Source organism: Armigeres subalbatus, chromosome 2 (genome assembly GCF_024139115.2).
Source record: "Armigeres subalbatus isolate Guangzhou_Male chromosome 2, GZ_Asu_2, whole genome shotgun sequence".
NCBI classification, from domain to species: Eukaryota; Metazoa; Arthropoda; class Insecta; order Diptera; family Culicidae; genus Armigeres; species Armigeres subalbatus.
In genome coordinates this window covers 126,499,919-126,527,887 of record NC_085140.1, presented here as the reverse complement: position 1 = coordinate 126,527,887, position 27,969 = coordinate 126,499,919, and the positions used below count along the sequence as shown (strand labels likewise).

General features: G+C 40.6%; 1 protein-coding gene across 6 annotated transcripts; it reads left to right on the top strand.

Annotated features, from left to right (window-relative positions):
* Positions 1-5: 5 nt before the first annotated feature.
* Positions 6-27,119, top strand: LOC134210830 (large proline-rich protein BAG6). Of its 6 annotated transcripts, none has more exons than XM_062687143.1 (11): positions 6-362; positions 567-638; positions 4,818-5,162; positions 5,230-5,871; positions 20,731-20,898; positions 20,996-21,422; positions 21,488-21,670; positions 24,341-24,725; positions 24,783-24,945; positions 25,009-25,380; positions 26,374-27,119. In XM_062687143.1, exons 2-11 carry the CDS (start codon positions 576-578, stop codon positions 26,722-26,724), a joined length of 3,099 nt encoding a protein of 1,032 aa, XP_062543127.1. In that variant the 5' UTR covers positions 6-362; positions 567-575; the 3' UTR covers positions 26,725-27,119. The 6 variants fall into 6 exon arrangements, with proteins under 6 accessions (XP_062543127.1, XP_062543128.1, XP_062543126.1 ...); XM_062687144.1 differs by having other exon boundaries at positions 20,731-20,925; positions 21,488-21,619; XM_062687142.1 differs by having other exon boundaries at positions 20,731-20,925.
* Positions 27,120-27,969: the final 850 nt, after the last annotated feature.

The following is a 27,969-nucleotide window of genomic DNA, read 5'->3' as shown; positions in this document are numbered from 1 at the left end:
AGAAGAAAACTGCAAACCCCCGTGAAAAAGCAGCAGCAGCTAGCCAGAATTTTCATTGGTTTACTTTTTCGGTATAATTTCGCGGAAAATCGCCCGAATCATTGCGGAAAAGTGGTCAACAGCAGCCGCCGGAGAGCATTTTGTCGTTGGGAGTGTTTGCCAAATCAGGATACAGCACTAGCTAAGGAAAATCTAGAATTTTCTGGTACCTTACCCACTCGACTGTGGAATGGTCGTCATCGAAGTAGGTGATCGATATTAGTGCTGATTGGAACGAAAATAGACGGTGTTTGCAAATTTCCGTAAACATTGCGAAATTGCAGGAAGGATATTGTTGAAACTCAAAAACAACGGCGTAAAAGGTAATTCCATTATATTTAAAATCAAAACGCCTAATTAGATGCTTGATATTGGAATGCAGTGGGATTGCGTGAAAAATTTGATAGGTTAGAAAATTGTCACGAAAGGGGAGGAAAGATGGCGCTTGTGATTGTATGTGTTTTTCATGGAAAACAACATCCTTATAAATTACACTCTTCGCAAGTTTAATAATAATTTAATTTTAGATCGCCAAAATGATAAACCTCAAAGTAAAGACGTTGGATTCGCAAAATCATGACTTCAGTGTGGAAGATGATGTAAGTATATTGCATTCTTAGGACTAAAGAGCCCCGCACATAGCATACGTTTGCGTTGCGTTTGACAGTTTTCCCATGGGAAATGTGTCAAACGCAACGCAAACGTATCCTATGTGCGGGGCTCTTAACTTCTTTACCTCCGCTTAGCTTAAACTTTGTTTAAGCATATGGGTACGCACCCTTCACGGAGAAAAAAACATGGTAAATACAACCATACTTGGGTTTATTTCAACCAATTTTTTAGGTTGATTTATGCCTAAACAAAAATCCAGTTTGATTTAAACTTACAACATAGTTGAAACAAACTAAAAGAGCACTTCGAAATTTTTTCACAGCTCTAGGCAAATTCAACCAACATTTTGTTGAAACAACCAAAATGTTGGTTGTTTCGATTTGACAGGTGTTTAAACTAACCAAATCGCTGGTTGTTTTCAGCTAAAATCTTAGCTGAAAACAAATAAATCTTGCTTTGAAACAACAAACATTTTTGTTTGAGCTTACCAATTTGTTTGTTTGTTGTTACCCATAGAAAGCCCACACCACCTCCCACCCTTACCCATCCTCTTCGTTATATATATTTTCTAACAATAAAAACAGAATTTAGCATTTTCAAAATTTATTTAACGCCGTAATTACTTTGACAACATAAATACTGGAATCATCAAACATAATCGTATATATGTTTACTACTCCACCGGCTAGCCATCATCTGAATTTGAAAAAAAATAATATGCGTTAAATTCTAAACTAAACTTAAACACCTTTGCTCAGTTGATATTTACAAACCTCATCATCTCAGTCATCCATACAGGGGTATCCCGTTTCGGAGTTTCGACTTAACAGCCAAAATTAAGAACTAAGTATCCGTTCGATGGTGTCGATGAACTCCATCGGGCATCATTTCCGCGCTCTTTAACCCTGAGGATAATCATGCGTATTATTTGGCAAAATACAATCAAATTATATTTACTCATACTTTTATAACAATTCTGACGAATCCTGCAGACCAAAAGTTTAATAAATAACTCGCGGGTTTAAAAAAGGTTGCGATTGTAATCAATAAAAAGTTGACAATCAAAGCGCGAAATTAGAATCTGCTTGCTAACTGACAGCAGGTGCAAACAAACCATTTTTTTAATTTGTTTTGAACTGATTCTAAGGTTGATATATGAACAAATAAAAATGTTGTTTATTTTAACCAACCATCTACGTTGATTCAACCCAAAGCCACAATTTAAATTCACTATGATCCGTTTTCTGATAGCAAACGTAATTTTGTTTGAATCAAACTAATGTATGTTAGAAAGGAACTGATTTCTTAGTTTGAATCAAACAATATTTATTTTAAATCAAGGTCGTTATGATTTTTGAAACTAAGTCCAAAAGAACTTTGCATTGGCCATGTCTGCGGACTTGAATCAAACAAATGCTAACTTAAGAACAACTAAAATTGTGGGTTGAATTTCAAACATGTTTTTGGTTGTTTCAAACTGGCAGCATTTCTGTCCGTGTTTAAAAAACAAGCGGAGGTGAAGATATCAACCTTCAGCGGAGAAACTGTGATTTCAAAACAAACCATGATAGTACATAGTCTGCTAGTTTTGTTTTGAATTCTCCACTTTTTATTCATGTTTTACCTCTAGTATACTACTATCACGCCGGATATTTTTATAAGGGAACATCCATAAATTACTTAACGCTTAGAGGGGGAGGGGTTGCCTTAAGGGCTGCAGATATTTCATACATAATATCTTCATAGAGAAAAAGAGGGTTTAAAATAGTTCATTTTTGCGTTACGTAATTAATGCTCCTCCCGAAACGATAGATGAATATGTATATGTACTTTTTGTAGGGTTACGGGTGGTATTCTCGGCAGGTTTCATTTTTTAATTCATAAAATTTCGTGCAACTAGTTGAAATTGAACTCAAAGATGCCTGTGCAAACTTAGAGGGGTGTAGCCGAAACGCAATAGAGTGCCGGGAATACCTGTCGATACCCTACTTTATAAGCATACTAGCTTTATGTACCCGGCCTTGCTCGGAATTGCCAGTTTGATTCGCAGTTTTTTTTTTCACAATCGGAAAATGAATAAACCAATTGGTCAACAGGATAATTGCGTTATCTTATCGATACTTCATCATTTGATCAAAAGAAGGCAGATTTCATTTGAAAACACTGATTTTTTTGGAAAAGGGAGCGAACCCATAATCGCCATATTCCGGGCAAACGTCTATTTCTAAAGAAGGACAAACATCCACCGATGCCTTATTCCGAGCAAACGTCTATTTTAAAGAAGGGATCACATTCACCATCCAGAAGGAAACACATTAATCATTGCTTTTTACGTTGGGCAAACCATGATTTCGATAAATGGTTGAATTGATCGATAACTAAACAATACAATAATGGGTTCAGAAGTTAGGCTGGAGCACACACACAAACATACAAACATTGAGTTTTATATATCTCGGCAACTTATTCAAAACGACGTATGTGATTTTGTAAACAAAGATGCATACGTCGATTTGTCAAATATGATGACACTCCCACGCAAACCAATACAACGAACATGTAGCCGAAACCTCCCCTACCTGTATGTGGCGATAGTTTGCGTGGGAGTGCTATCAGATTGCAGAAATCAACGTTTAAATTTTTGTTTACAAAATCACATACGTCACATACGTTGAATAAGTATCCGAGATATATAGATAGCTAATAGCTATATGTATCCGGCTTTGCTAGGGACTGAAAAGTAAATTATAGAATTAAAATGTCCAATGCTGTAGCACGAAACCCACAGAGGTAGATCTACCGCTCATAGAATTGAACTTTTGTATCAATATATTTTTATATCTTTGTTTGGCCCTACCTTTTCAATAAACATCTTCCAAAAATAGAGAATAAGTGTACCAAATCTGGTTGGAATTTATCCTGGGAGTTACACTGAATTGCTCATTTTTAAAGACAACCCCTTCCCCATAACTTTCCTTTTCCAAAATGACCTCCCACCTTCTTTGTTATCTTCTCCTTAGAATAGAAAATGTGCACCAAATTTGGCTGAAATTGGTCCTGGGAGTTGGGTGTTACACTGAATTGCTCTTTTTCTAAAGACAACCCTTCCCCTTACCCTCCCTTTTCCCAATGATCATCCCACCCCTTTGTTATTTTCTCCTTAGGATAGAGAATGTGTGTACCAAATTTGGATGAAAGCGGTCCAGGGGTTCAAAAGAAACACTGAATTGCCTGTTTTCTGAACAATACCCTCCCCCAGACCCTCCCTCTTTCCCAAATTACACTTCCATGTGATCGACTTCTCTTAGTGAATATGTGTACAATATTTGGTTGATATGGGTACTGGAAGTTGGGAGTAACACTGAATTTCTCGTTTTATAAAGACAACCCTCCCCCATACCTCCCTCTTTTTACAATGACCGCCCCACCCCATTTGTTATCTTTTCTTTAGGGTAGAGAATGTGTGTATCAAATTTGGTTGAAATCGGTGCAGGGGCTCAGAATTTACTCTAAATTACCCGTTTTCTGAACAATACCCTCCCTCCAGACCCCTCCCCTTTCCCAAAATCTCTCATATGATTGTTTCCTTATAGTGAATATGTGTACAAAATTTGGTTGAAATCGGTCCTGGGAGATGAAAGTTACACATAATTGTTCGTTTTCTAAACAAAACCCTCCCCTTTCCTAATGACCCTCCCACCCCTTTGTTAACTTCCCCTGAGGATAGAGAACGTGTGTACCAAATTTGGGTGGATTCGGCCTAGTGGTTCAGAAGTAGTTAGCGAACATACATACATAGATTGGTTTTTATATATATATATCAAAATATCAATATCAATATCAATATCAATATCATACATAAATCATAATCATAATCATATCATATGACAAACTTTGAATTAGTTGTATTATTTATTTATTTGAAATGTATTATTATAATACATGATAGATAAATTGATGAATTAAATCACAGTTGAAACAAATAAATCGTCGTCAAACAACAAATTGAACTAGTTTAGTCATTTTAAAGATCTGCACTTTCGAAAGATGAAAATGTTGGTTTTTGTTTAACTTACAGCGGCAAGAAATCCCAGCTTGCTACTGTAGCGATCAAAACTTTTTTACCGCACATATATTCAGAAGATCATTTATCCTATTTATTTCAGATTACCGTGCGTCAATTCAAGGAACAGATCGCCGAAAAAATCAACGTTTCGGTGGACATGCAACGTTTGATTTATTGTGGCCGTGTACTGAGTGACGACAAACCACTGAAAGAATACGATGTCAACGGAAAGGTAGTCCATCTGGTGCAGAGAGCGCCACCATCTGCGCGGGGCAGTAGCACTAGCGGTTCAAACTTGGGCGATGATAGTAATCGAGGCTCGGCTAATAGACGTTCTCGTAGCAGCGATAATGCTGGCCGGCCGCAGATGTTCCGCGGTCTGGACGATTTCAACACCATGTATTTTGGTTCAATGACTTCAATTCCACTGAACGTTAATGCAACGGTAACTATTAGTTTATTGTAAATGAATGAATTCGTGGTAATTAATGATTTTATGTTTTCAATTGTAGACTCCTCCGCAAATCCCTTCCGTGAGCCCTTCGTCGACGCTTTGCATGAATCGGATAACTGTTGCTCGACACATGCTTCAGTGTGTTGACAACATCATTAGTTATTTGGAGGCTCCGGAACGAGGACTCAACAATACGTCGATGGACATTCTTTCGCAACAGACAATGGAGAGTACCGTTTTCGAAGTCGGCATCAGTGCCGTTGGAGACGTTGACATCCCGCACAATCAGATGCAAAATTTTGTCCAGGCTTTCCAAGGTGCGGTTTCGGCTGCTTTCCGTCAAAATGGGATATCCAATGTTACCGTGCAGCAGCAGGATACGCTCAACCCTTCGGTGCAGGTTTTTGGTACTATTCCCGATTCGGCGATCATCACACCGCCCAATACCAGTGCTACGGCCACTCCGGCGCAGGAAAGTTCCGGAGCATCATCGGGTAGCTCTTCCACTTCTTCTAGCACATCTGAATCTAGCGCCGATTCCAGACGGCAAGCTCGACCAGGTTCGTCGCGCAACCAAACCACAAGCACACAAACGCTTGCGGAGGTAGTGAATCAGATGCGACGGGTGCAACGACGGATGGAACCATTTTTACAGCAATATTTTGACATTCTGCAGAATGATCCTACCTTCGAGGAATCGGTGAGTCTGATAAAGATATGTTGTGACCGGATTAAACCGATTCACAGACAAGAGGGGTTAGACAAAATCGTAGATATAGGCTTATTGCGGATTCCACATTTACTTCTCGCGCTTAGGGTCATAGGGGCGAAACTGCAATGATCAATTTCGTTTCATCGAAATATTCTTTTCAGCAAATTTCAACAGTTTATTTTAGATTTTATTGTTAAGGACACTTAGTAGTGGTATTCGATGGCCGCAGGACGGCATGGTGAGGTAAATACCAGGTGATGATATCTGCCTGATCCTTACTAACATCAACTTCTTCGCAGTGACCAAGAACTTCGTACTCGTTCATAAACTCCTGATATTGTTTCTTCAAATCCGGGTGCTGCGAAAGCTTTCGCTCCAGTGCATGAAATCTTCGTAGTGCCAACGGCCTGGAATCTCCCAACTCACTGACACACTCCTTTAGAGGCAGCTCTACGATGTAACGACCAGAAGCATCTCTACGATGAGTCGTCTGGAAATGCCTTTCACATTCCTCTTCTTCACTGTCACGCTGATCGGCATCAGCGATATCTTCAACTTCCCAGAAGCGTTGAATAGACTGGCTCAAATTGTCCATCGTGACTGTGTGCGAATAAACGACTCCATCAGAAAACGCACCTTCTTCAAACACTCCACCAACAACCCAACCAAATTGAGTTTCGCGCAGGATGGGACAATGCAATCTCTCCGGGCAGCAACAATTTGAAAAACCGTTCGTTACCCAGGAGCATATCTACCTTGCTTGGATGAAAAAACTTTGGATCGGCTAGCTGAACACCAGCGGGAAGCTCCAATGCACTGATATTAATAACCGATGATGGGAGATCTGCTGTCACTTGGTCAGTTACCAGACATTTGACTTTAGCGTGGAAATCCCTGTACCTCGACGAAACATGAATCACACCGCAACTCGATGACTGGGTCTTCGTTTTGTTCACCCCGAACATCGTGACATTCGACGAATCCAGCTTAGAGCCCAATTTATCAGCTACGGCTCGTGTAACCAAATAGACTTGGGATCCACTTATAGGCTTATAGGTCTTGTCCAATAAATCAACCACACCGCCGTGAGTAACAACACTTGTTGCGTGTTGGTAGCCACGCTTGAACACGTAGCCGGCGTCGATTCCGATGGTGAATCTTCTTGCTCAGAGGTGGCTTCGAGGACGGCTTGCTTGACTGATCTGTAACTGGCTTGCATTTTTCTTCGGCGTGTAGTAGACTATGATGCCGACGTTTGCACCTTTGGCAGCATCTGTCCGACGAGCATTCGGCACTTCGATGACCTTTTCGCAAGCAATTAAAGCACACATTTCGCTCTCTTACCTTGACAAATCTTTGCGGAATCGAGAGCGCCTTGAACGCAGCGCAATGATAATTAGCGTGTGAATTTCCGCAAAAATCACACTACTTCATTTCCGTCTCAATTGATGAAACGGTTGCATGGACTTTCTGTGCCGGCTTATTGGCTGCAGGCACCGACTTAACGGACATCGAGGATGACTTCGGGTTGCATGCTTCGACTCTCTCCAAGATGAACGTTTGCTCCTTCAGGAACGTCAGCATCTCATCGTAATCAGGGAGCTCACCGTGTTTTATAGTGGACTCCCACATGTGGCGTATATCGTTGTGCAATGCTGCAGCCAACAGATGGATGACGAAATCCTCTCCTACTCCCTCGAACTCTCGCTCCAGAAACTTAAGGCCTGACGATTATTTTCGAACCTCTCTTCCAATATTTGCCACGCATGAGCGTAATTGCCCTCGTTGATCGTCCTGGCGTCGATAAGACGCGCTGCACTACCAACCAGAGCCTTATCCAGATGGTATAACTTAACAGTCGGCTGATCTGGACCCTTGTCCACGAGATCTTTGAACATAGCCTTGAACTTTGGCCAGCTCTCATAACGGCCATCGAATGTGGGAACCGGCATACGAAGCGGTTGATGCACGACAATCGGTGCTTGCTGGTTTTGATTACCACGCCCTACGTTTGTGGCAGCATCAATGACCGCCGTAGCTGCTTTAATCTTGTTGAGCTGCTCCTCCAACAAAATGGAAACAGTGTCGTGAAGAATATCGAACTCCTCGTACTGTGGCACATGCTGTTCGTATTCATCGTCCACTACTACATCCATGATTTTATCATGTGCGTCATTGTAGTCCTTATACGCTGCTTCCAATTTCGTCATATATAGGGTGTTCAATAAGTTCGAATACACTTTAAAAAAATGTTTAAAAATTGAGATTAAATTATTTCTTTGTCCGGTTGCATTTCATTGGAAGTATTGTTTATAAGGAACGTTTGTAACATTTATTTTGGAATGACTTCTATTTTGTACTCCTTCACGAGCTTCAAACGTTTCTGAAACCCATCGCAAGCGGCACGCACGGTCTGCATGGGCATTTCGTTCCAGATTTTGAGAATTACGTCTTGAACTGATCAAAGTTACTGACCTTGTATTCGTTTATTTATTTATCATCAGACTAAGGCCGAAGTGGCCTGTGCTGCACATAAAGACTTCTCCATTCAGCTCGGTTCAAGGCTGCACTTCGCCAACCACGCAGTCTGCGGAGGGTCCGCAAGTCGTCCTCCACCTGATCGATCCACCTTGCCCGCTGTGCACCTCGCCTTCTTGTTCCCGTCGGATCGTTGTCGAGAACCATTTTCACCGGATTACTGTCCGACATTCTGGCTACGTGCCCGGCCCACCGCAGTCTTCCGATTTTCGCGGTGTGAACGATGGATGGTTCTCCCAACAGCTGATGCAATTCGTGGTTCATTCGCCTCCTCCACGTACCGTCCGCCATCTGCACCCCACCATAGATGGTACGCAACACTTTCCTTTCGAAAACTCCCAGTGCGCGTTGGTCCTCCACGAGCATCGTCCAGGTCTCGTGTCCGTAGAGAACTACCGGTCTTATAAGCGTTTTGTAGATAGTCAGTTTGGTACGGCGGCGAACTCTATTCGATCGGAGCGTCTTGCGGAGTCCAAAGTACGTACGATTTCCAGCCACTATGCGTCTCCGAATTTCTCTGCTGGTATCGTTATCAGCGGTCACCAGTGAGCCCAAGTACACAAATTCTTCAACCACCTCAATTTCGTCACCACCGATAGAAACTCGTGGTGGGTGGCTCACATTGACCTCTCTTGAGCCTCTTCCTATCATGTACTTCGTCTTCGACGTGTTGATGACTAGTCCAATCCGTTTAGCTTCGCTTTTCAGTCTGATGTAGGCTTCCTCCATCCTCTCAAAGTTACGTGCCATGATATCAATGTCGTCGGCGAAACCAAATAACTGGACGGACTTCGTGAAAATCGTACCACTCGTGTCAATCCCTGCCCTTCGTATTACTCCCTCCAAAGCGATGTTGAATAACAGACACGAAAGACCATCACCTTGCCGTAACCCTCTACGGGTTTCGAAGGGACTCGAGAATGCCCCTGAAACTCGAACTACGCACATCACCCGATCCATCGTCGCCTTGATCAACCGGAAATCCGTTTTCGTGCATTAGCTGCCATAGCTGGTCCCGATCGATTGTATCATATGCGGCTTTGAAGTCGATAAATAGATGATGTGTGGGCACGTTGTATTCGCGGCATTTCTGCAATACCTGACGTATGGCGAACACCTGGTCTGTGGTAGAGCGTTCACCCATAAATCCCGCCTGGTACTGCCCCACGAACTCTCTTGCAATTGGTGTTAGTCGACGGCATAAAATTTGGGAGAGTACCTTGTAGGCGGCGTTCAGCAATGTGATTGCGCGGTAGTTGCTACAATCCAGCTTATCGCCCTTTTTGGGACACACGACACCTTCCATCCACTCCTGCGGCAGAACCTCATCCTCCCACACCTTGGTAATCACCCAGTGCAGCGCTTTAGCCAGTGCTTCACCACCGTGTTTAAACAGCTCTCCTGGTAGTTTGTCAGCTCCAGGGCTTTGTTGTTTTCAGCCGGCCGATCTCCTCCTGGATTTCCTGGAGATTCGGAGCCGGAAGTCGCATGTCCTGCGCGCGTGCTCCTAGGTTCATTGCCATACCGCCACCGTTGTCTGCCATATCGCCATTCAGGTGCTCTTCGTAGTGCTGCAGCCACCTTTGGATCACCTCACGCTCGTTTGTAAGAAGGTTCCCGTTTTTGTTCTTACACATATCGGGCTGTGGCATGTGGCCTTTACGTGAACGGTTCAACTTCTCATAGAACTTTCGTGCGTTATTAGCGCGGTACAGTTCCTCCGTCTCTTCACGGTCTCGATCTTCCTGCTGGCGCTTTTTCCTCCGGAAAATCGAGTTTTGTCTGTTCCGCGCCCGTTTGTATCGTGCCTCGTTCGCCCTCGTGCGGTGTTGCAGCAATCTCGCCCATGCTGCATTCTTCTCCTCAACTAACTGCTCACATTCGCCGTCATACCAGTCGTTTCTCTGATCCGGAGCCACCGTGCCTAGTGCAGCGGTTGCGGTGCTTCCAATGGCGGATCGAATATCTCTCCAGCCATCTTCAAGAGATGCTGCGCCTAGCTGCTCTTCCGTTGGGAGTGCCACTTCCAGCTGCTGCGCGTAGTCTTGGGCTAGTCTACCGTCTTGTAGTCGCCCAATGTTAAGCCGCGGCGGACGACTCCGACGCGTGTTGATCACCGTCGAGAGTTTTGAGCGCAGACATACTGCGACGAGGTAGTGGTCGGATTCAATATTCGCACTGCGGTAAGTGCGTACGTTCGTGATGTCGGAGAAGAATTTACCGTCGATTAGAACGTGGTCGATTTGGTTTTCCGTTACTTGATTAGGTGATTTCCATGTGGCCTTGTGGATATTCTTACGGGGAAGAAAGTGCTTCGGACTACCATTCCGCGGGAGGCTGCAAAGTTTATGCATCGTTGGCCGTTGTCGTTCGATACGGTATGCAGACTATCCGGTCCGATGACCGGTCTATACATTTCCTCCTTCCTACCTGAGCGTTCATGTCACCGATGACGATTTTGACGTCCCGCAGTGGGCATCCATCGTATGTCTGCTCCAGCTGCGCATAGAACGCTTCTTTCTCGTCGTCGGATCTCCCTTCGTGTGGGCAGTGCACGTTGATGATGCTATAGTTGAAGAAACGGCCTTTTATCCTCAGCTTGCACATCCTTGCGTTGATTGGCTGCCACCCAATCACGCGTTGGCGCATCTTTCCCAGCACTATGAAGCCGGTTCCCAGCTCGTTGGTGGTGCCACAGCTTTGGTAGAAGACCTTGTATTCGTACAGCTTTTAAATAATAAAGTACCAAAGAAAACAGCTAAGAGGGTTCATATCCGGGAAGCTGGGTGGTCGCAATCTTTTGTCCAAAAAGTCGATAAAATTGTCCCCATATTAGGCTAAAATCGCAATTTTCGTGCATAAAGGGTTATCGTCCTATAGGAATACGTAGGGCTCATCGCCGTCTTATCACCGGGCCACTGGGGCATCAATCGTCCACAAAACCTCAGTTTTGAAGTACGCCGCAATGATTTTGAACTTCAAAAACGGCTATTTATGATGTCCCAATCCATTTTCAACGCGCGTTATAAACAAACAAGTGACATAATGTCGACACCACACACATCCGATAGCTCATATATACCGCTAACGCTGCCACCAATACTAATACAGAATATGTACATTGGGCTTACAAACACAATGATCAAACATTTGTATTCGAACTTATTGAACACCCTGTAGACCTTTACCTCAGCTTCCGTTAGCTGAACCACTTCATCTCCATTTGGGCGGATAGTATTGAGAATGCGAGACACCTTACCTTTCGCTGCGCCACGACGGCGGACGAGTCGTTGGATATTCTCCATGGCAGTTAACTTTTCCGCCAATTTCAGTTTTCTCTTTTGCTTCTTACTGCCCAAGTGCAGAACTAGCTCCAGAGTCTCCGGCTTTTTGCTGCTTCGAAACACTTTCTTTCGGCATGCCACTGTAGACACTACATCAAGCCAAGCCTTATGCTCGACGGTGGTTGGGAACACAGCCAAGTCTATGTTCACGCAACCGGTCACTTGCTGATCCAAGTGGCCAAACCAGATCACTAGCTTCGAAGCAACTATCTTCACTTATTTCGGGTTTCCTTACCCCACGTGTTAAGCACTTAATTACTAGCTTAATTCACTTCTCTTATGGTTTTACCATCATCACTTTTCAAAATGGCGACCGCACACCGATATTTAAACTTCACAACATGGCGGCGTCACTCTAGTACTGTAATTCCTCGATGGCGGCCACCTTGCTCACACCATTATCGTTTGAATTTTCCGACTTTTTCGGAATACACTTTGAGTTTTTCACTTTTCGGTTCTTCTTCCGGCTCCGGAACAGGAGATACTACATTATGCACGATCCGGTTCGACTGGACCAAAATTATGTTCGAGAGTGGACTGTATTTAAAAAACTCGACATAGGCGGACCGACTATTGTCGGACTATATTCCGAGGAGTCGCAGGGGTCACTGTATCGCTGGCTTCATCTATTGCGAAATCACTTCATTCAAATTCGCGAGTGATTTTGCCGCGATTTTATTAGCGCGCTTTCTCTCGCGTTTAACGATCGTTCTGTACAAGGCTATTACTAATTGAAGCGCCATTAGGCCAATGATAATATTGAGTTTAATATCATGGCTCAGATGGAAATCTGTATGGACCTCTTGTGTGTTTATAATCGTGAGGTCATGATCTTGTTCCTGATTCACTTTTGGGGATGATTTCTGATTTCCCATTTCTTCTTCTTCAGGACAGCAAAAATGTCACAATATCGTTCTTATTAAATGTGCGCTTCGTAAATTTCCTTTGCTCTTTGATCACGTGCACTACGGTTTGCGATGATAAATAACTGGATTAAAGCTTAAATCCATTTTTTTTTTTGATAACTTATATCACTTCTGTAAACGTCCGGATTTTGATGCAGCACGATTTCAGTGTTCATTCCCTTGGATTCACTGTGTGCATTTTTCGCTATTTCACACATAAATTTGTCTATCTCACAAAATATGGTACATAATTCACTTTAGCTGTTTCGCGAACATCGCGTATGGTAATGGCTAAAACTTCACTGTACTTAAGGTACAGGTACCGGCCAGTTGACGCGGTCTGCCATGTAAAATAAAGACTATGATGTTTTGGTGGTTCTCACCAGCCTGAAGCTTTATTCATTGTTTCGACTTAAGCTAGCCTTAGTAACTAATGAGGAGTCTGAAGTCCTATGTAAATTACAACCAATCACCGATCGAGAGAGAGTGAGAATAGGCATAGAAAGAGACCACCCATTTGGCTCTGCCACTCCGCAGGCAGCTTGAGAACGAGCATTGCCTGGAAACAGTCATTAAGTAACATTCTGTAAAATGACACTTTCCAACTGAAAGTGCTTATGCATTGAAACGGCCATCGAATCGACGGGTTGCTGCTTATGCAATGCAACGGCCATAGACTCGATGGGTTGCTAACTGATAGGGTCTAGAATTTGACCCAGCATGGAACAACGTGCGAGTTCTGTTGAACTCAGGCATGGTTCGATGACATGTGTGAAGCACATGCCACACTACACTACACATTTCGAACATACTACAAACAACTGTTTCGGTATGAATAAAAGAGCCAAAGCCATTGTCGTGACTTCAGGAGGGCAGACGTCCTTCCGCTAACAAAATCGTTTCAAAACTGCTTCATTCATGCCAGGTGCTCATTGCATACACGCTCAAGTAGAAATACCCAATTTAGCACATTAAGAATAACATTCGAAGCCCATTTTTTTGTTCCATTTCATACATTACATTCTCTACACGGATAAAGAAGTCCTTTTGCTTAGTTAAAACAATATATTTACACTAATTACATTATCTTTGTTATCGAATTCACTTCAAGCTTATTATATGTAACAAGTCTAAACCGTCTAAACGAGTTGAAGGCACGGCGTACAGTGATGGTGTCTTCCTTCTCGGGTGGAAAAAACCATCGCGTATTCTTCTTTGGTGCGCTCCTTGCGCGCTCATTTCGTGCTGCTGCGTTGTGGTTGCGTTGAAGGATGCATCCTTCGTGCAGCTGCGTGTTGTTAGACAAATGTCGTTTTCGGTTTTAAACCTGGGTCAGGTTCGACCCCGACTCTGAATAACCGAACGAAAAACGAATCGGGATCGAGTCAGTATGATGGTATTAGTGAGAACTCAAGCCCTATCATCTGTTTTGTTTTCAATTCGCACTTTTATCAGCTGGCAGAAACAGACATCTCGCTTAACAATTGATTAGGGCCTATAATGAAAAGTAAACAAATTCAATTTCAACACCCTGCGATAGCATCCTCTAAAAGCTAGCTATAGTATAAAAATGTTCCGCCTCTTCAATTAAATTACTTTGAAAAAACTAATTTTTGATTGGGCCTACAACGTGTTATTTTCAAAATATGTGTAGGTCCACCCTAAAAAACGGCCAAGCCACTCGTTTTTTTCTGTCTGGGATAAGCCTTCTCCATCTTCGGGCCGATAACGGAAATTTTTTCCGAACCGTCATCGGCCCGACCTCGGAGAGAAAAAATTTCCCCTCCCGAAAAGCCTTATCCCGTGTTTACTTTCGAAAAATGCCGTAAACAAAGGGTCTATGAATGACAAGCAAATGCAGAATGACTTATCAAGAAGGCCTATTCCGGAGAAAAAAATGAAAATAGACTTAAAATTTTATTTTAACGATTTCGACACATTTTTGCATGTTTTCGATGCAATTAAGGTCTGAGGGAAGAGTTTTCCGTTAAAAAAGCACGTGGTAGCACTCTCTGAGAGAGGAAATTGCCCAATTCAACCCGCCAGAATGACGCTGTCAGTGTCGTCAAAATTATTTCATCATTATGCAGTTTACAATTGCTTGAGAATTTGCCGTAAACGGAGAACAAAAGGAATTGGCAACAATGGGGAAGAAATTTATCACTCATGCAGTGGTTCGGCGAGAGAACAGCAGCAGCGCCGACCAATCACGCAATAGACCTGTGCAGGAGTTCATCAAATTCACTCACCCGATGGATTTTGACATTTGAGCGGGTCGTCTTCTCGAACAAAAGTTCATTTTGCGTTCATTATGCGACCCGCTCAAACGTCATAATTTCTTGGGGGAGTTCATTTTGCGTTAGTCTATGAGGAAATCAAAATAAACAAACTCCAGCTGGTTTTGAAAAATGAAAACATGAGCCGTTTCTAGAACAACATTAGAAAATATCGTGGGAGGATTTCTGTACAAGGTTTCCACACAAGCTTTGAAAAGTATTTGGGTGATAACAGTGGTGCTGGTGTAAGTAAGACAAATAATACAAATAAGACAAATGAGACAAATAAGACAAATAAGACAAATAAGAAAAAAGACAAATAAGACAAATAAGACAAATAAGAAAAATAAGACAAATTAAACAAATGATACAAATAAGATAGATAAGACTAAGAAGAAAAATAATAAGGGGTCGTACACTTATTACGTAAGCAATTTTTCTGGGTTTTTCGAGCCTCCCTCCCCCCATGTAAGATTTTTTTCATACAAATGATTTTTTATAGACATTTTAGTACGAAAATAGCGCTCTACCGCGAGAGAGCTTCCCTCAGACCTTAAGGTTATGGATGGATAGATAGTGTTGATTATGTGCTTTTAGGAGTTTTAGCTGCCCAAACTATCATAAACCTGGGAAATAGGAATAGAAATTGTGATGCATTTTTTTCGAACGGCATTTTCTCAATGTTTACGTTTTGGCTGTAGGCCCTTTTCAAATGTTACGCGAGACATATTTTATCTATTGAATTTTGTTATTAGTGTTATTTTTTTCTTGTTTAATGAATTATGGGGGAAATCAGACGTTTCTTCTGTTAATTGTTTAATGACTAAAATGACTATTAATCCATCAATAAATTAATGTGATTAGGAGCTTGTGATGAATGGCGACGGCAATGTGGATTCCCGTGAAAGAATTTATGCCAATCCGTGTTTCCCGATAAACTATTATGCTGATTCTATATGGTTTTTTGGGTAACTGTGATTGTGTTACAGTAGGAACAGAACAAGGAAATATGGGAACACTTTGTAAAAAATCCAATACAAAATTTATTTAGATTTGGTGCCTTTTATTTTAAATCAAAGAATCAAATCGTACAAGAGTTGAACAGCATTCTTTTTTGCTATTTGCATTCTTTCTGCTATTTTTCTCCTCAGAGGGGACCCTTTGGGATAAATTGCGATTTCGTCAGAACTGCAAAAACCAAATATACAAAAGAGGCAAATAATGTTTCACTACAAAATTTAAACAGGAGATTCAACATAATAAATATCAATGGGAATAAATATGTCTTTGTCGGTTTTTTAACGAATTACAATTAAAAACCTTTCTTCCACTCAAAAATTATGCACAATTCGTATGAAAACTGTTCCTAAATTTGTTGAAGGCAACATAGTTGCTAAAGCCTTATAAATGGTTAATGCCAGGGTTAATACATTATGTGTATATTCTTCAAATCCGTAACCTTGAACAAATTATGCACAGAACTGCAATAATGAATAAAATAATGGTAAGAACATTTTGGTATAAATAACTTCATAGCGGCAGATACTCTGGTACGCTATTTTCCCATTGATAGAGCAATTATACCTAAAGTATATGTACGAATACACAACGTAATAGTGAATAAATAGCAGCTACCTTCTCGTCACTGCATTTTATAAATCACATTTTCAACAAAATGTTCAACCCTCATTTTGTTTATAATAGAGCTACCATTTGAAGTAATCAGCGAAAAATATGTCGATATCTGAATCCGATTCACCATCAGAGAAACTTGAAGACAGCAACAAAATTTATAAATTTAACAAATGAAACAAACAAAATCAAATACCCTTCCGTGTCTTTTACGTTTTCATTTTCCTTTAGCGTAAACATAAACACCAGTTTGACAGTTTATGTTCGAATGTATTGGTGAATCTATGTTGGATCTCGATAAATCGGCAGAGCGAACCTCATTCATTTTGGGTCGGATCTGGTGCGGATCGCGATCCAACCTGAACGAATAACCGAACGTTTTGACAGCTGTTAGAGCGGATCCGGTGCCAGCAATAACCGAAAACGACACTAAATACATAATCGAAAAATATGCACAGATTTTTTATAGGTGGCATGTGACATGAGGCAGGCAAATGAAATGCTGCGATGGTTGCGCGTTATATTTTACTTTACGATACCGAGACGCCACATATTAGTGCTGTCCAATGAGCAGCTCGAAGTTGTTCCCGTCCTGCTCGTTCTTTTTTGTCAACAAATGGGCATGAGCAGGACAGGGAGAAACTTCGAGCTACTTCGAGCTCTCATTGGACAGCACTATAGTCCAACAAGTACACTTGCCTAAAGACACAGTGTCATTCCAATCGAGCAAGAGACCTGTCCTGTCATTCCAAAAATGTTACATGCGAACATTTGGTGAGGGCCATTTTAAAGACATGTTATAATTATTATTTTGTTATTTTTTGATGATTTTGGGTCGATTAGCCCTCAACAAATGAAGTTTACTTGTTCATAGTGAATTCACAACCCGATTTGGGTTGGTGAACGCGATGCAAATTCAATATTTTTAAATCATTAAAAAAATTTAGACCAATTTGAAAAGTTTATTCAGCACCAGCAGTGTTGCGCATTCGTTAGCATTGCACGGTTTGGTGTCGATGTAGGAAAGGACATCGTTTTGTTGCCTACATCGGAGGAAAAGCGTCTTTCATATCGATTGGGGTTTTGGCTTTTATGAAGAATTTTTCGTCAAATCCAATATCTAAAATATTTAAGAACTATTCGTATACCATGAGGACAACTTAGCATAGGCGTAACTAGAGTCTCGGTCTAGGGGGGGCCATGGCACCAGCTGGTGGGGTGTAATTTTCAAAGGCGATTTAAAGCACTGTGCGCATGGATTGCAATAGAAATTGTTTGACTAAGTTTATCGCTCATTCGTCCTAGAAGTAACATAAAAAAATCGCGAATAATACAATTGATTTCCAATGATGCTATGATTGCTTCAAAACGCTGTGTCTGTGTCAACTTGTCTTCTCCATGTTACTAAATGTGGATAAGTGTGTAATCTAAGATTCAAGAATCTTCTTCGAATTATTTATAAATGAAATTCGATATGAGTATATTTCTGAAAGTTTTCAAGCATTTCCATGATTACTTAATGCATAAAGATCTCGATTTTTTTGAAACTTAAAATTTTTGGAACTCTTTAGATGTGGAATAAATTCCACGAAATTTTGTCATAATCAATATAAGTATTCATGCAATTCCAAAATGTATGCTATGTGCTGCAATTGTTAAGTACCTATGAACACAAATTTGGAATCCTAAAGTGTTTTTTATGAGTCATAAATTCCATTAGTCACAAAATTATGAGTCATAAATCAAATTCCAGAATAACATAGGGTTTTTTGTAGTTACTGACGTTAGGAAGAGGCTTTATTATGGTTTTCTGAATAGGTGAGAGATTTCTCTGCAAAAATCAAAGAGACTTGAGAAGCAACCAAATCGATCTGAATTGTGCTGCAAAAGAAATGTTTTCTGATACGAACTGGTTTCTAAATCTAATTTTTTTTTTATCCTAAAAAACAAATTCTAACTAAAGCAGGCACAAAAGAGTTTTCCGATGATCCTTATGAAATCGACAAAAAAATAAATGGAACAATATCTTTTGAGGATTATAAAAATATTTCTTTAATGCAATCTCTGTTGTGAGTACGAAGGTTGCCTAAGTTTTGTCCTAATACTTTCAATGGAATGCGTTGTTGGTTTTTCTGTCATTGTAACAAAAAATCTTAAGTTTTATAATTTTATATTTTTCTGTGCCAGAATTATATAGCGAGAGCAAAAAGCTCCATAGGAATTTGATCAACTGTTTTGCGGCATACCTTGCGATTAACTCGAAGATTTTTGAAAGAATGGTCGTTCGAAATTTCATTGACCGGATTTGTGTACATGTGCTCATTTTGATGTAGTTGCTTCAGTCTTTTTTTGAAGCGGATGGTAGTTTAATACAACAGAAATATTTATATCTTAATACAATTATGTTTTTTTGCGACCAGGATACTAGTCAAACAAATGCAGAACAAATTTATTATTTTAAGCTAGCAACTGAATTAGAAGCGGCATTGATTTTAGCTTAAAAATCGAGAATATGTTCCCGGGGGTTCAACTTAAATACTTCCATGCTTTGCTGAACAAACGGTCATAGATGTGATAACGTAACAAAAAATATGTTTATAGAATTCATAATCAAAATTAGGAAATATGTAGGAAATATGTAAATGAAATAAAAACTGACTAAGTTGGAATTACTTTTCAAAATTTTCTGGAAGGGGGGGGGCACAAGTAGGTCTGGGGGGGGGGGCAGGCCCCCCCCCGCCCCCCCCTATATACGCCAATGCAACTTAGACGGTAGAGGGGTATGAAGAATGTCCATAGTTCAGACAAATTAATGAAAAAATGCATGAGCAGATATGTACGGCACGCTGATGGAGGGAAACACACATCTACCTAAAACTGTTTGACTTCTTTCCACGTGGTATGAACAGCTTTTCCTAAAGAAAATAAAAATATAATAAATAATAATTGAGGAACGTTTAGATTATAAACCTAATAGTAGAGACCCATCTTTTATGTATGACATGCTAATTGTGAATGTGTATTAGCCGTCTAATCATTCCTAATATACTTCAATTTTCTGTTTAACGTATAACAATTAAGGATCGTGTCATTCTACGAAATAACTTGAATTAAAATTAAAAGATACCGTTCCATTGAATAGATAGATAGATTTCTTATCTCAAGCTCTATCTGGTAAAAGGGCGAATGTCGCAAGAGAGAATTCTCTTCGTCGGCTTCCCCTCTTTTAAATAAAAGTGACAAGCAGAGGATTTCTTTGCAGTTTATCACCTCAGATTGCAAGTTCGCATTGTTTTCTATCGTTCTGAGGTGATAAACCACACAGAAATTCGCTGCTTGTCACTTTTATTTTAAAGAGGGGAAGTCGATGAAGAGAATCCTCTCTTGCGACATTCGCCCTTATTCCAGATAGAGCTTGATCTGTCATATTGAAAAGCATAACGATTCTCATGGTGATATTTATTTATTTATTTTTTCTGAACTGAAAGTGTATCTGAACTTTAAATATTCCTCGGGTACTTATTCAAAAGGACGTATGTGATTTTGTAAACAAAGATTCCAAGGGCCCATTCACAAATTACATAACGCTTTAGGGGGTGGGAGGGTGTCTGTCCGAGCGTTACGGCCCATGCAAATTTTAGAACCCTTCCATACAAAACACGTTACGAGGGGGTGGGAGGGGGTTGAAAATGATATATTTTAGCGTTATGTAATTTGTGAATGAACCCCAACGTCGATTTGTCCAATCTGATGGCTCTCCCACGCAAACCGACACCACAGACAGGTAGCCGAAAGCTTCCCATACCAGTCTGTGGTGATGGTTTGTGTGTAAGTGTTATCAGATTGGACAAATTGACGTTTGAATCTTTGTTCACAAAATCACATACGTCCTTTTGAATAAGTACCCGAGATTCGTGAAAATCGAACACGATCTATAACGCTCCTTATTTTACTTTTTAGAAAAAGCTGATTTTTTTTAAATTCTGGATGATTGTATTCAAAAGACGCGATGTCGGGCACAATCAAAGTTGAATAAATTCCATAACCGGTATCAGAGATAACGCACCGCAATTGAGAAAACCCCCAACCCCAATAATGCAGAATCGTTGTCATTACCGATAGCTTAATTCAGTATCTAATTATACTTTTCAGGATACTGCTGGCCGTGAAAGTGCTCAGCGCGTTTTTGACCGCATATCCGAGGCCCTCCATTACATGTCCCACGCGCAGCATGCGATAAGCGATCTGATGCTGGACCTGCAAACTACTGCGCCGCGCCATTTGTGCTGTCGGCCGATTCTTATCGAGCAGTCAGCTTTCGTAAGTTCTGGCATTGCTGCTGTTCCTGTGAGTTAGAGAACAAGCTAAACATACCCATGCGCACTTCAGTTTACTAATGGTCTTTATTCCCCAACAGAACAACATCAATCTCGCTAATCTGCTGCGGGCAACCAACAACAATAATAACACTGATATGGGCAACAACAATATCAACGCTCAAATTATCAATGTAGCAATTCCTACAATGTCTGGTTCGACACCTAGCGGTCCGATTCATATTCCATTACTAGAACACGTTGGGCATCCACAGAGACCTGCAGGGGACTCCGGGCCGACCTCAGGAACTGGTTCTACTCCGCCAACAACAGCAAGTGGACCGAACACTGGGTCAATGCCACCACCGAATCAACAGCAACAACAACAACAAGGTCAGTCCACTAGACATTCTGTTAACAACCTTCCGGACGATGTCGTCACTCGTGTCTATATCCCACTGTACGACCCGTCGACCGTAGCTCGTATGCAGAATATGATACAATCGATGGGAGCACCGCCGTCAAGAGGTTAGGGAATCCGACGTAGTTCCGTTTCTATTAGTTTGCTAATTTTATTCCACACCACTGTATAGACGGTTCTGCTACGAGAGCTGCCAATCCTCGAAGCAGCAACACTTCTGCTGGTGGCAACAATGCGGCGACGAATGACAGCCAACAACCACAGCAGACTACTTCACCTTCAACCGGCAACTCCCGGACGACCAGTGAGTCCGACTCGCATAGCTCGAGTTCCTCCCCTGAACGATTATTGGACTGTATGTCTTTCGGTTTCGGTTCTTTCAATTTTGTGTGATTTAATGTGTTTTGTGCGTTTGTTTTGTGCTTACTATCATTTGCTTTAATTTTCAACTGTTTAGTTTTTTATGCCATTTATGGAATAAGTACTCAGCGATTTAAGTGTACATTATGCAAATGCACACTTTGTAAACAAAGCATGGGGAAATAAGTGAAATGCTTGTATTTGCAGAAATTGATATCAGAAAAAAAAATCGATATTCAATTTCGGACAAAAGCCAAAAACAGCTCGTGGTATTGAACGATTGGCCAAATTTGTACTATCAAATAATTTTACAAATAACATTACATCAAGAATCTCGTACAAACCTACAGAATTATTTCTGAACATTGTCATAGAATTTCCTACTCGGTACTTCGTACCTTTATAATTCACAGTACTCAAAGTCATCACATTATAATCTATCGGCACGGTGTTGAACTTAACCTGTAGATTAAAAAAACACTTTAATAAAGATAAAAAAAATCTATCGGCACCTGCTGCAGTGGCTGGAGAAGCGCTGGGAAGTGTTTTCGTAATCGAATATCACTCATCGAATACATACACGGTACACTTATACGGGGCTACCCCAAATAACATAATTCCATTTGGCATAATGCCGTTTGGCATAAGTCCGTTTGGCATAATGCCATTTGGCATAACGAGTTGAATAGGCAGGGGCCATTTGGCATAACGACCGTTTGGCATAATAAAGAAAAAGAGTCATAATGATTTTAGGGCCATTTGGCATAAATATTAAAAGAATTATAAGAACTCTAGGAAGAAGCTCAATTTACATCTGTATTATTGCCTTTTTCTGGGCATATGTGTATTTTTAAGAGTGATTTACTTAAGAGTTGTCCTTAGTCTTCAAACTTAGACTAAAGAATATTGGTATGTTTTCCGTGGTTCGCCGTGCTGCTTCTGATCGTGCTTATGAATTGCTTCGTGGCTTTCTTTTGCCTTATTCCGGGTAAATGCGTACTTTTAAAGAAGGAGTCATCTACTCTTTTGCTTCATCCCGGGCAAATGCGTACTTTGCTAGAAGGAGTCATCTACTCTTTTGCTTCATCCCAGGCAAATGCGTATTTCGAAAGGAGTCATCTACTCTTTTGGCTTCATCCTGGGCAAATGCGTACTTTTTGCATTATTCCGGGCAAATGCGTACTTGTAAAAGAAATAGTCATCTACTCATTTGCCTTATTTCGGGCAAATGCATACTTTTAAAGAAGGAGTCATCTACTCTTTTGTATTATTCCGGTCAAATGCGTACTTTTAAAGAAGGAGTCATCTACTCTTTTGCATTATTCCGGGCAAATGCGTACTTTTAAAGAAGGAGTCATCTACTCTTTTGCTCCATCCCGGGCAAACGCGTATTTAAAAAAAAATGAATCATTTACTCTTTTTGCTTATTCCGGGTAAATACAAAGGAGCCATCAATTCTTTTGCTTCATCCCGGGCAAATGCGTACTTTTAAAGAAGAAGTCATCTTCTTTTTTGCTTCATCCCGGGCAAATGCATACTCGCTTTCGTAAGCAATGCCTTTTGCTGCAAATTTCTCAACAACTAGGACCGCTCCCAGGTAACAACCACTTGGAACTGGTGGCGCTCCGCGCTTTCTATCAAACAGAAGTGGAATATATCGCCAGAAGTCTTTAATCTTCCTGAAATCAGCAGAAGAAGTCAATGTTTACGTTTGCGACTTTCGCCCTTATGAAACAGCAATGTCGATATATTTCTACGATTAACCTTTTTTGTGCCAAATGGTAGTTTTGCTAAACGGCCCGTTGTATTTAATTCATTTTTCAAGGGTTATGCCAAATGGCCTCGAGGTACCAAACAAATTATGCCAAATGGCCTTTAGACATTTAAATCGTTATGCCAAATGGCATTATGCCAAACGGTCTTATGCCAAACGGCATTATGCCAAATGGCATTATGCCATATGGGCTTCCCCCCACTTATACTATGTGCGCACTAGGGCCTTGTAACATGTTATTCGGCTATCTTGATGAGCTTTCTTTTGTCGATAATTTGAATAACATTCAGACCGTAGTGCGAACATAGTATTAGTGTACGAGAAAGACTAAAAACACTGCTGAATCACTGGCATAAGACGAGTTTAGCACAATTCCATTTAATTCCACCACTTCGTATTACTTTTACAAATACGTATTTCGACCTCAACTGTAAGGTCGTCTTCAGTGTCTCGTACTTGACTCGACTTACGAGACACATAAGAACACCTTACAGTTGAGGTCGAAATACGTATTTGTAAAAGTAATACGAAGTGGTGGAATTAAATGGAATTGTGCTAAACTCGTCTCATGACAGTGAAAACATTCCACTAAAAAAAAGAGCTAAATAATTTTCTTGAAAATGAAAAAACACTGCTGAATGTTATCCTCATAATTTATTTGCATTCAATTCTAAATACCTAAGCACGAATTTCAAGGAGCTGCTAACACTCTGCATTAAACTTTTTTGTGTCCTTTGGAAATAATTATTTCCAAAGGACACATGCAATTGAATAGACACAAATTATTAAACAGAATACACCAAATACATTGCAATACAGTTTCAATTGTACTATTTACATAACGATTATTGCTAAAGAGAATATCTAAGCATGTATCTCTTTTCGTTACAGCCAACAATGCCCAAATGCAGGTAGCACGATTAATTCAGGCCGTCGTCAATGCTGCTCCGATTCATGCCGATATTCACGTACAAATAAACGCTGGGGGAAATTCTCCGGGATCTTCGGCACCCAGCACCCCGGGTACGGGAAGCACTACAACCAGCAACAGCAGCGGCGGTCCACAGGCTAACCCCACGATGACGAACAACACTTCAACCAACACCAATAGTGGAAGCAATGACAATGGGTCTCAATCGCGTTTTGCCACAGTAACCCTTCCGACAACCTCAACTCAAACGCGTTCCACTTCAAGGCCACACGTGCATAGCATCCCGCCAGCGCACATCCGAAATGTGCGTCCCATCCCGGCCAACATATTATCGTCCTTCGATAGGTCAGACCAAAATCAAACCGTAGCTTGCAAGTGAACTTAATGTTTCCTCCGTTACAGGTTTTTGTCGTGCAATAGTCATCACATTCGTGATATCACAGACCGTGCTGCTACCGACTCGGCTACCCCGCGAAATGCTCCTACTGTCAGCAACGCCAGTAGCAATAACAGCAGCAACGGATCCACACCCACGCCAGCTGCTAGCTGCTACCGCTCCCCTAGTGTAAGTACTTTAATCAGCGACCGATTAGTTACGAAATTACAGTCATCTTTTGCTCCCACACAGCCCATGGATGTAGATGATATTGAATCCACAACGGCACCAGAACTGGTGTCAGATATTGCTGAAATTTCGATATCCATCGAACCACCTATTGTCAATTTGGACCAGTGTACAGCAATTGTAATCTCCGCCGCTCCTGTATCAAACCAAACATCCAACATTTCGCAAGCCACCACTCCTGTTGCCATGGATAACAGCGAAGATGTTACAATGACGATTCCCGTAGCCTTTGTTGAACCTCAGGTGCCACCTCCATTATTAAACGACAATGACGAACTTCCTGCGGTGATTATCGGATCAGAACCGTGGCACTCACATTTGCCATCCACGTGGATACCCGTAATTACACGGGATATAACTCGACAACGACGACAGGTATGTGCCACAAAGCAGATCACACATATGAAACATTTTAATCTAGATGAGTTTAAGGGTTTAATAGAGCCAAAAAGGGTGGATCGTATTTTTATTCTATAAGAACAAATGAATCATTTGTTTGAGAAACTGCATATATCCCACGAAGAGGCTTATTTTCAAAAAATCAGTATCTCTAAAACACTCACTACACGAAAGTATAGGTTTTCCTCTTTCACGTAAGTGCATTTTTAAAATGTTCTATCGGGGGTCATTTTTCCATACATTTTAGGGGGGTTAAATCGGCTATCATTTGAGATTTCTATGGAATTTGCACCAAAAATAGTGAAAAAAATAAAAATTGTTCTAGATCCCCCGATAGAACATTTTAGTTTACCCACTATATGAAAGAGGAGATCATCTACTTTCATGTGGTGGGTGTTTCAGAGATACTGATTTTTGAAAAATAATGTTTCCCCATAGACACACCGTGATCCATTTTACACAATATCGAGAAAACAACAAAAAACTGGTTTAAACAAATTGGCACCGAATCTTTGGATTTCTTCGTCGCAGATCAATAGTTTTCTGCAAAATTCAACACCCTGGGGCACTTCCAGTGCGAAAACTGTAAGCAGTACTTCATAATTGCTCTTCAAAGTGCGTGTACATATGTAGTTTCTCAAACAAACGAAACAAATTTCATACATTCCTGAACAATTTTTTTCTTCGTGTTTTTTGCCAGAATAAATATTTTTGGACGAGTATTCAGAATATATGGAAATTTCTTTTCGGCCAAAAATGTTACATATGCAGTTTCTCAAACAAACGTTTCAAATCTGGACCAAAAAATGAAAATAACTATTGTAACTATTGTACCTACAGTAACATTTTTATAATTGTGTTATGAAAAAAATGGTAGATGATTGCTAAGAATAAGATTACATTTTTTTTTCCTGTTAATTGTGTGTATAGAACCAAAGCATAAATATATATTTTCCATTTTCCATCCAGAACCCCCAGGGCCCGTACTCAGACGCGTACATCTCTGGCATGTCGTCCAAACGGCGAAAGCTAATAGCAGAAACCAAACCATCATCAGACGTTCCTTCTTTAATCACGGATGGCATAAGGCACGCTTTCCGCGCAACCGGGATCAATCCGGCCAGTTCAGGCGGTAGCAATTCAAACATGGGATCAGCCAACCTCGCTGTGGACGAGCTTGCCCGCTCGATATCGGATGACACGGCCCTGCAGAGCTCCTACTGTGAAACCATGAAGGCTAGCATACGGGAACGATTGTCCAAGGATCCAGATTATGACGCAAAAAGGTTCCCCAATTGTTCCAAATATTTTGAAAAATAGTTATTCGACGGTGCGTTAGAGAAAAATAAGAGCTTTTGATGCTGACGTTTGTGTTGATAGTGGAACGAAAGAAATGCTGTGAACTGTTGTATAAAAATGAGTGAAAGAGTGAATGCTGTCTTGTTTTACAATTTTCATGCTTATAATCGATATGGACGTATATTTAGAGTTTAGCTGTTTCAGATTACTGTACGGTAGAATATCCAAGAACAGATAATCACTAATAAATGAGTCTGTGTTAACAACACCAGATATGGCAGGTTTGAATCCTCTAAATACACATTAAAACTATTTGGCACTTTTGGCAAAACAAAATGTTAATTTATAAAAATTGTTTATTTGCTTTGTGTATATTGCGTTATAAAAAGCAAATACATATTAAAATGAACAATAAATGTGTACGGAAACAATTTATTATTGAGAAAGTCGTGGCAATACCTAATAGATACCTGTGCACAACCGTTATATACATAACTGTCCTATGTACATTAGAATCCAATGAAATGTGGGACAAATGTCTGTTTTGAAAATCTTCATCCTCTATTATACTACACATTCAGTCCCATATTTGTCCCATATAAATAGGAAATTCGGCAGAGGTGGAACTTTTATGCGGCGACGACAAAGCAGAAGGTTGGCTTTATGTTTGGAAAGCAGATAGTTATTCAGCGGAATTCGATCAGCCACCGAATGTGCGTGTTCTGAGTAAAGGTTCTTCAACATCGGCTTGATCAGTATCTGAGGCATCGCCATGTAACGAGCACGAGACGTGGGTAGGAAGAATGAAAGATTTACATATTAGGAACAACTTATTGCCATTTCCATACAACACCACAATAGAGGCAATAAACCATAGATGAAGATTATCGCTGCGGTTCCCTTTGTTCTCTTTCCAAAGAAGAACAAAATTCCACTAATAGGGGGTCCACCATTGGGGATTTACCCTATCACGAGGTTTTATATTTTTTGTCATTTTATCTTCAAGAGATTGTTCCAAAATTGTGTTTATCTCTTTACTGTGGATCCACAGGAGGGTACTAAATATATATTGCTGGTAAAATCTGGAAATTTAAGGGATTTTGGAGTCAAATAGGCATCAAAGTGCATTTTATGTGAATCTCTAATGTATTCTATGAATAATAATAATATTTACAGATAATTGTTAAATTTATTGTCCTAAAGTGTTGAACAGATATTGATAAATGTTTGCGAAGCAATGACTAACGAAGTAAATCATTTTTCTTT

Bases quoted from the DNA above. Each gene is read 5' to 3' on its own strand.
- LOC134210830 (XM_062687142.1), top strand. From the start codon at position 576: ATGATAAACCTCAAAGTAAAGACGTTGGATTCGCAAAATCATGACTTC. The intron at 639-4,817 runs GTAAGTATATTG...TATTTATTTCAG, and splicing joins ACTTCAGTGTGGAAGATGAT to ATTACCGTGCGTCAATTCAA. The intron at 21,423-21,487 runs GTTAGGGAATCC...ACCACTGTATAG, and splicing joins GGGAGCACCGCCGTCAAGAG to ACGGTTCTGCTACGAGAGCT.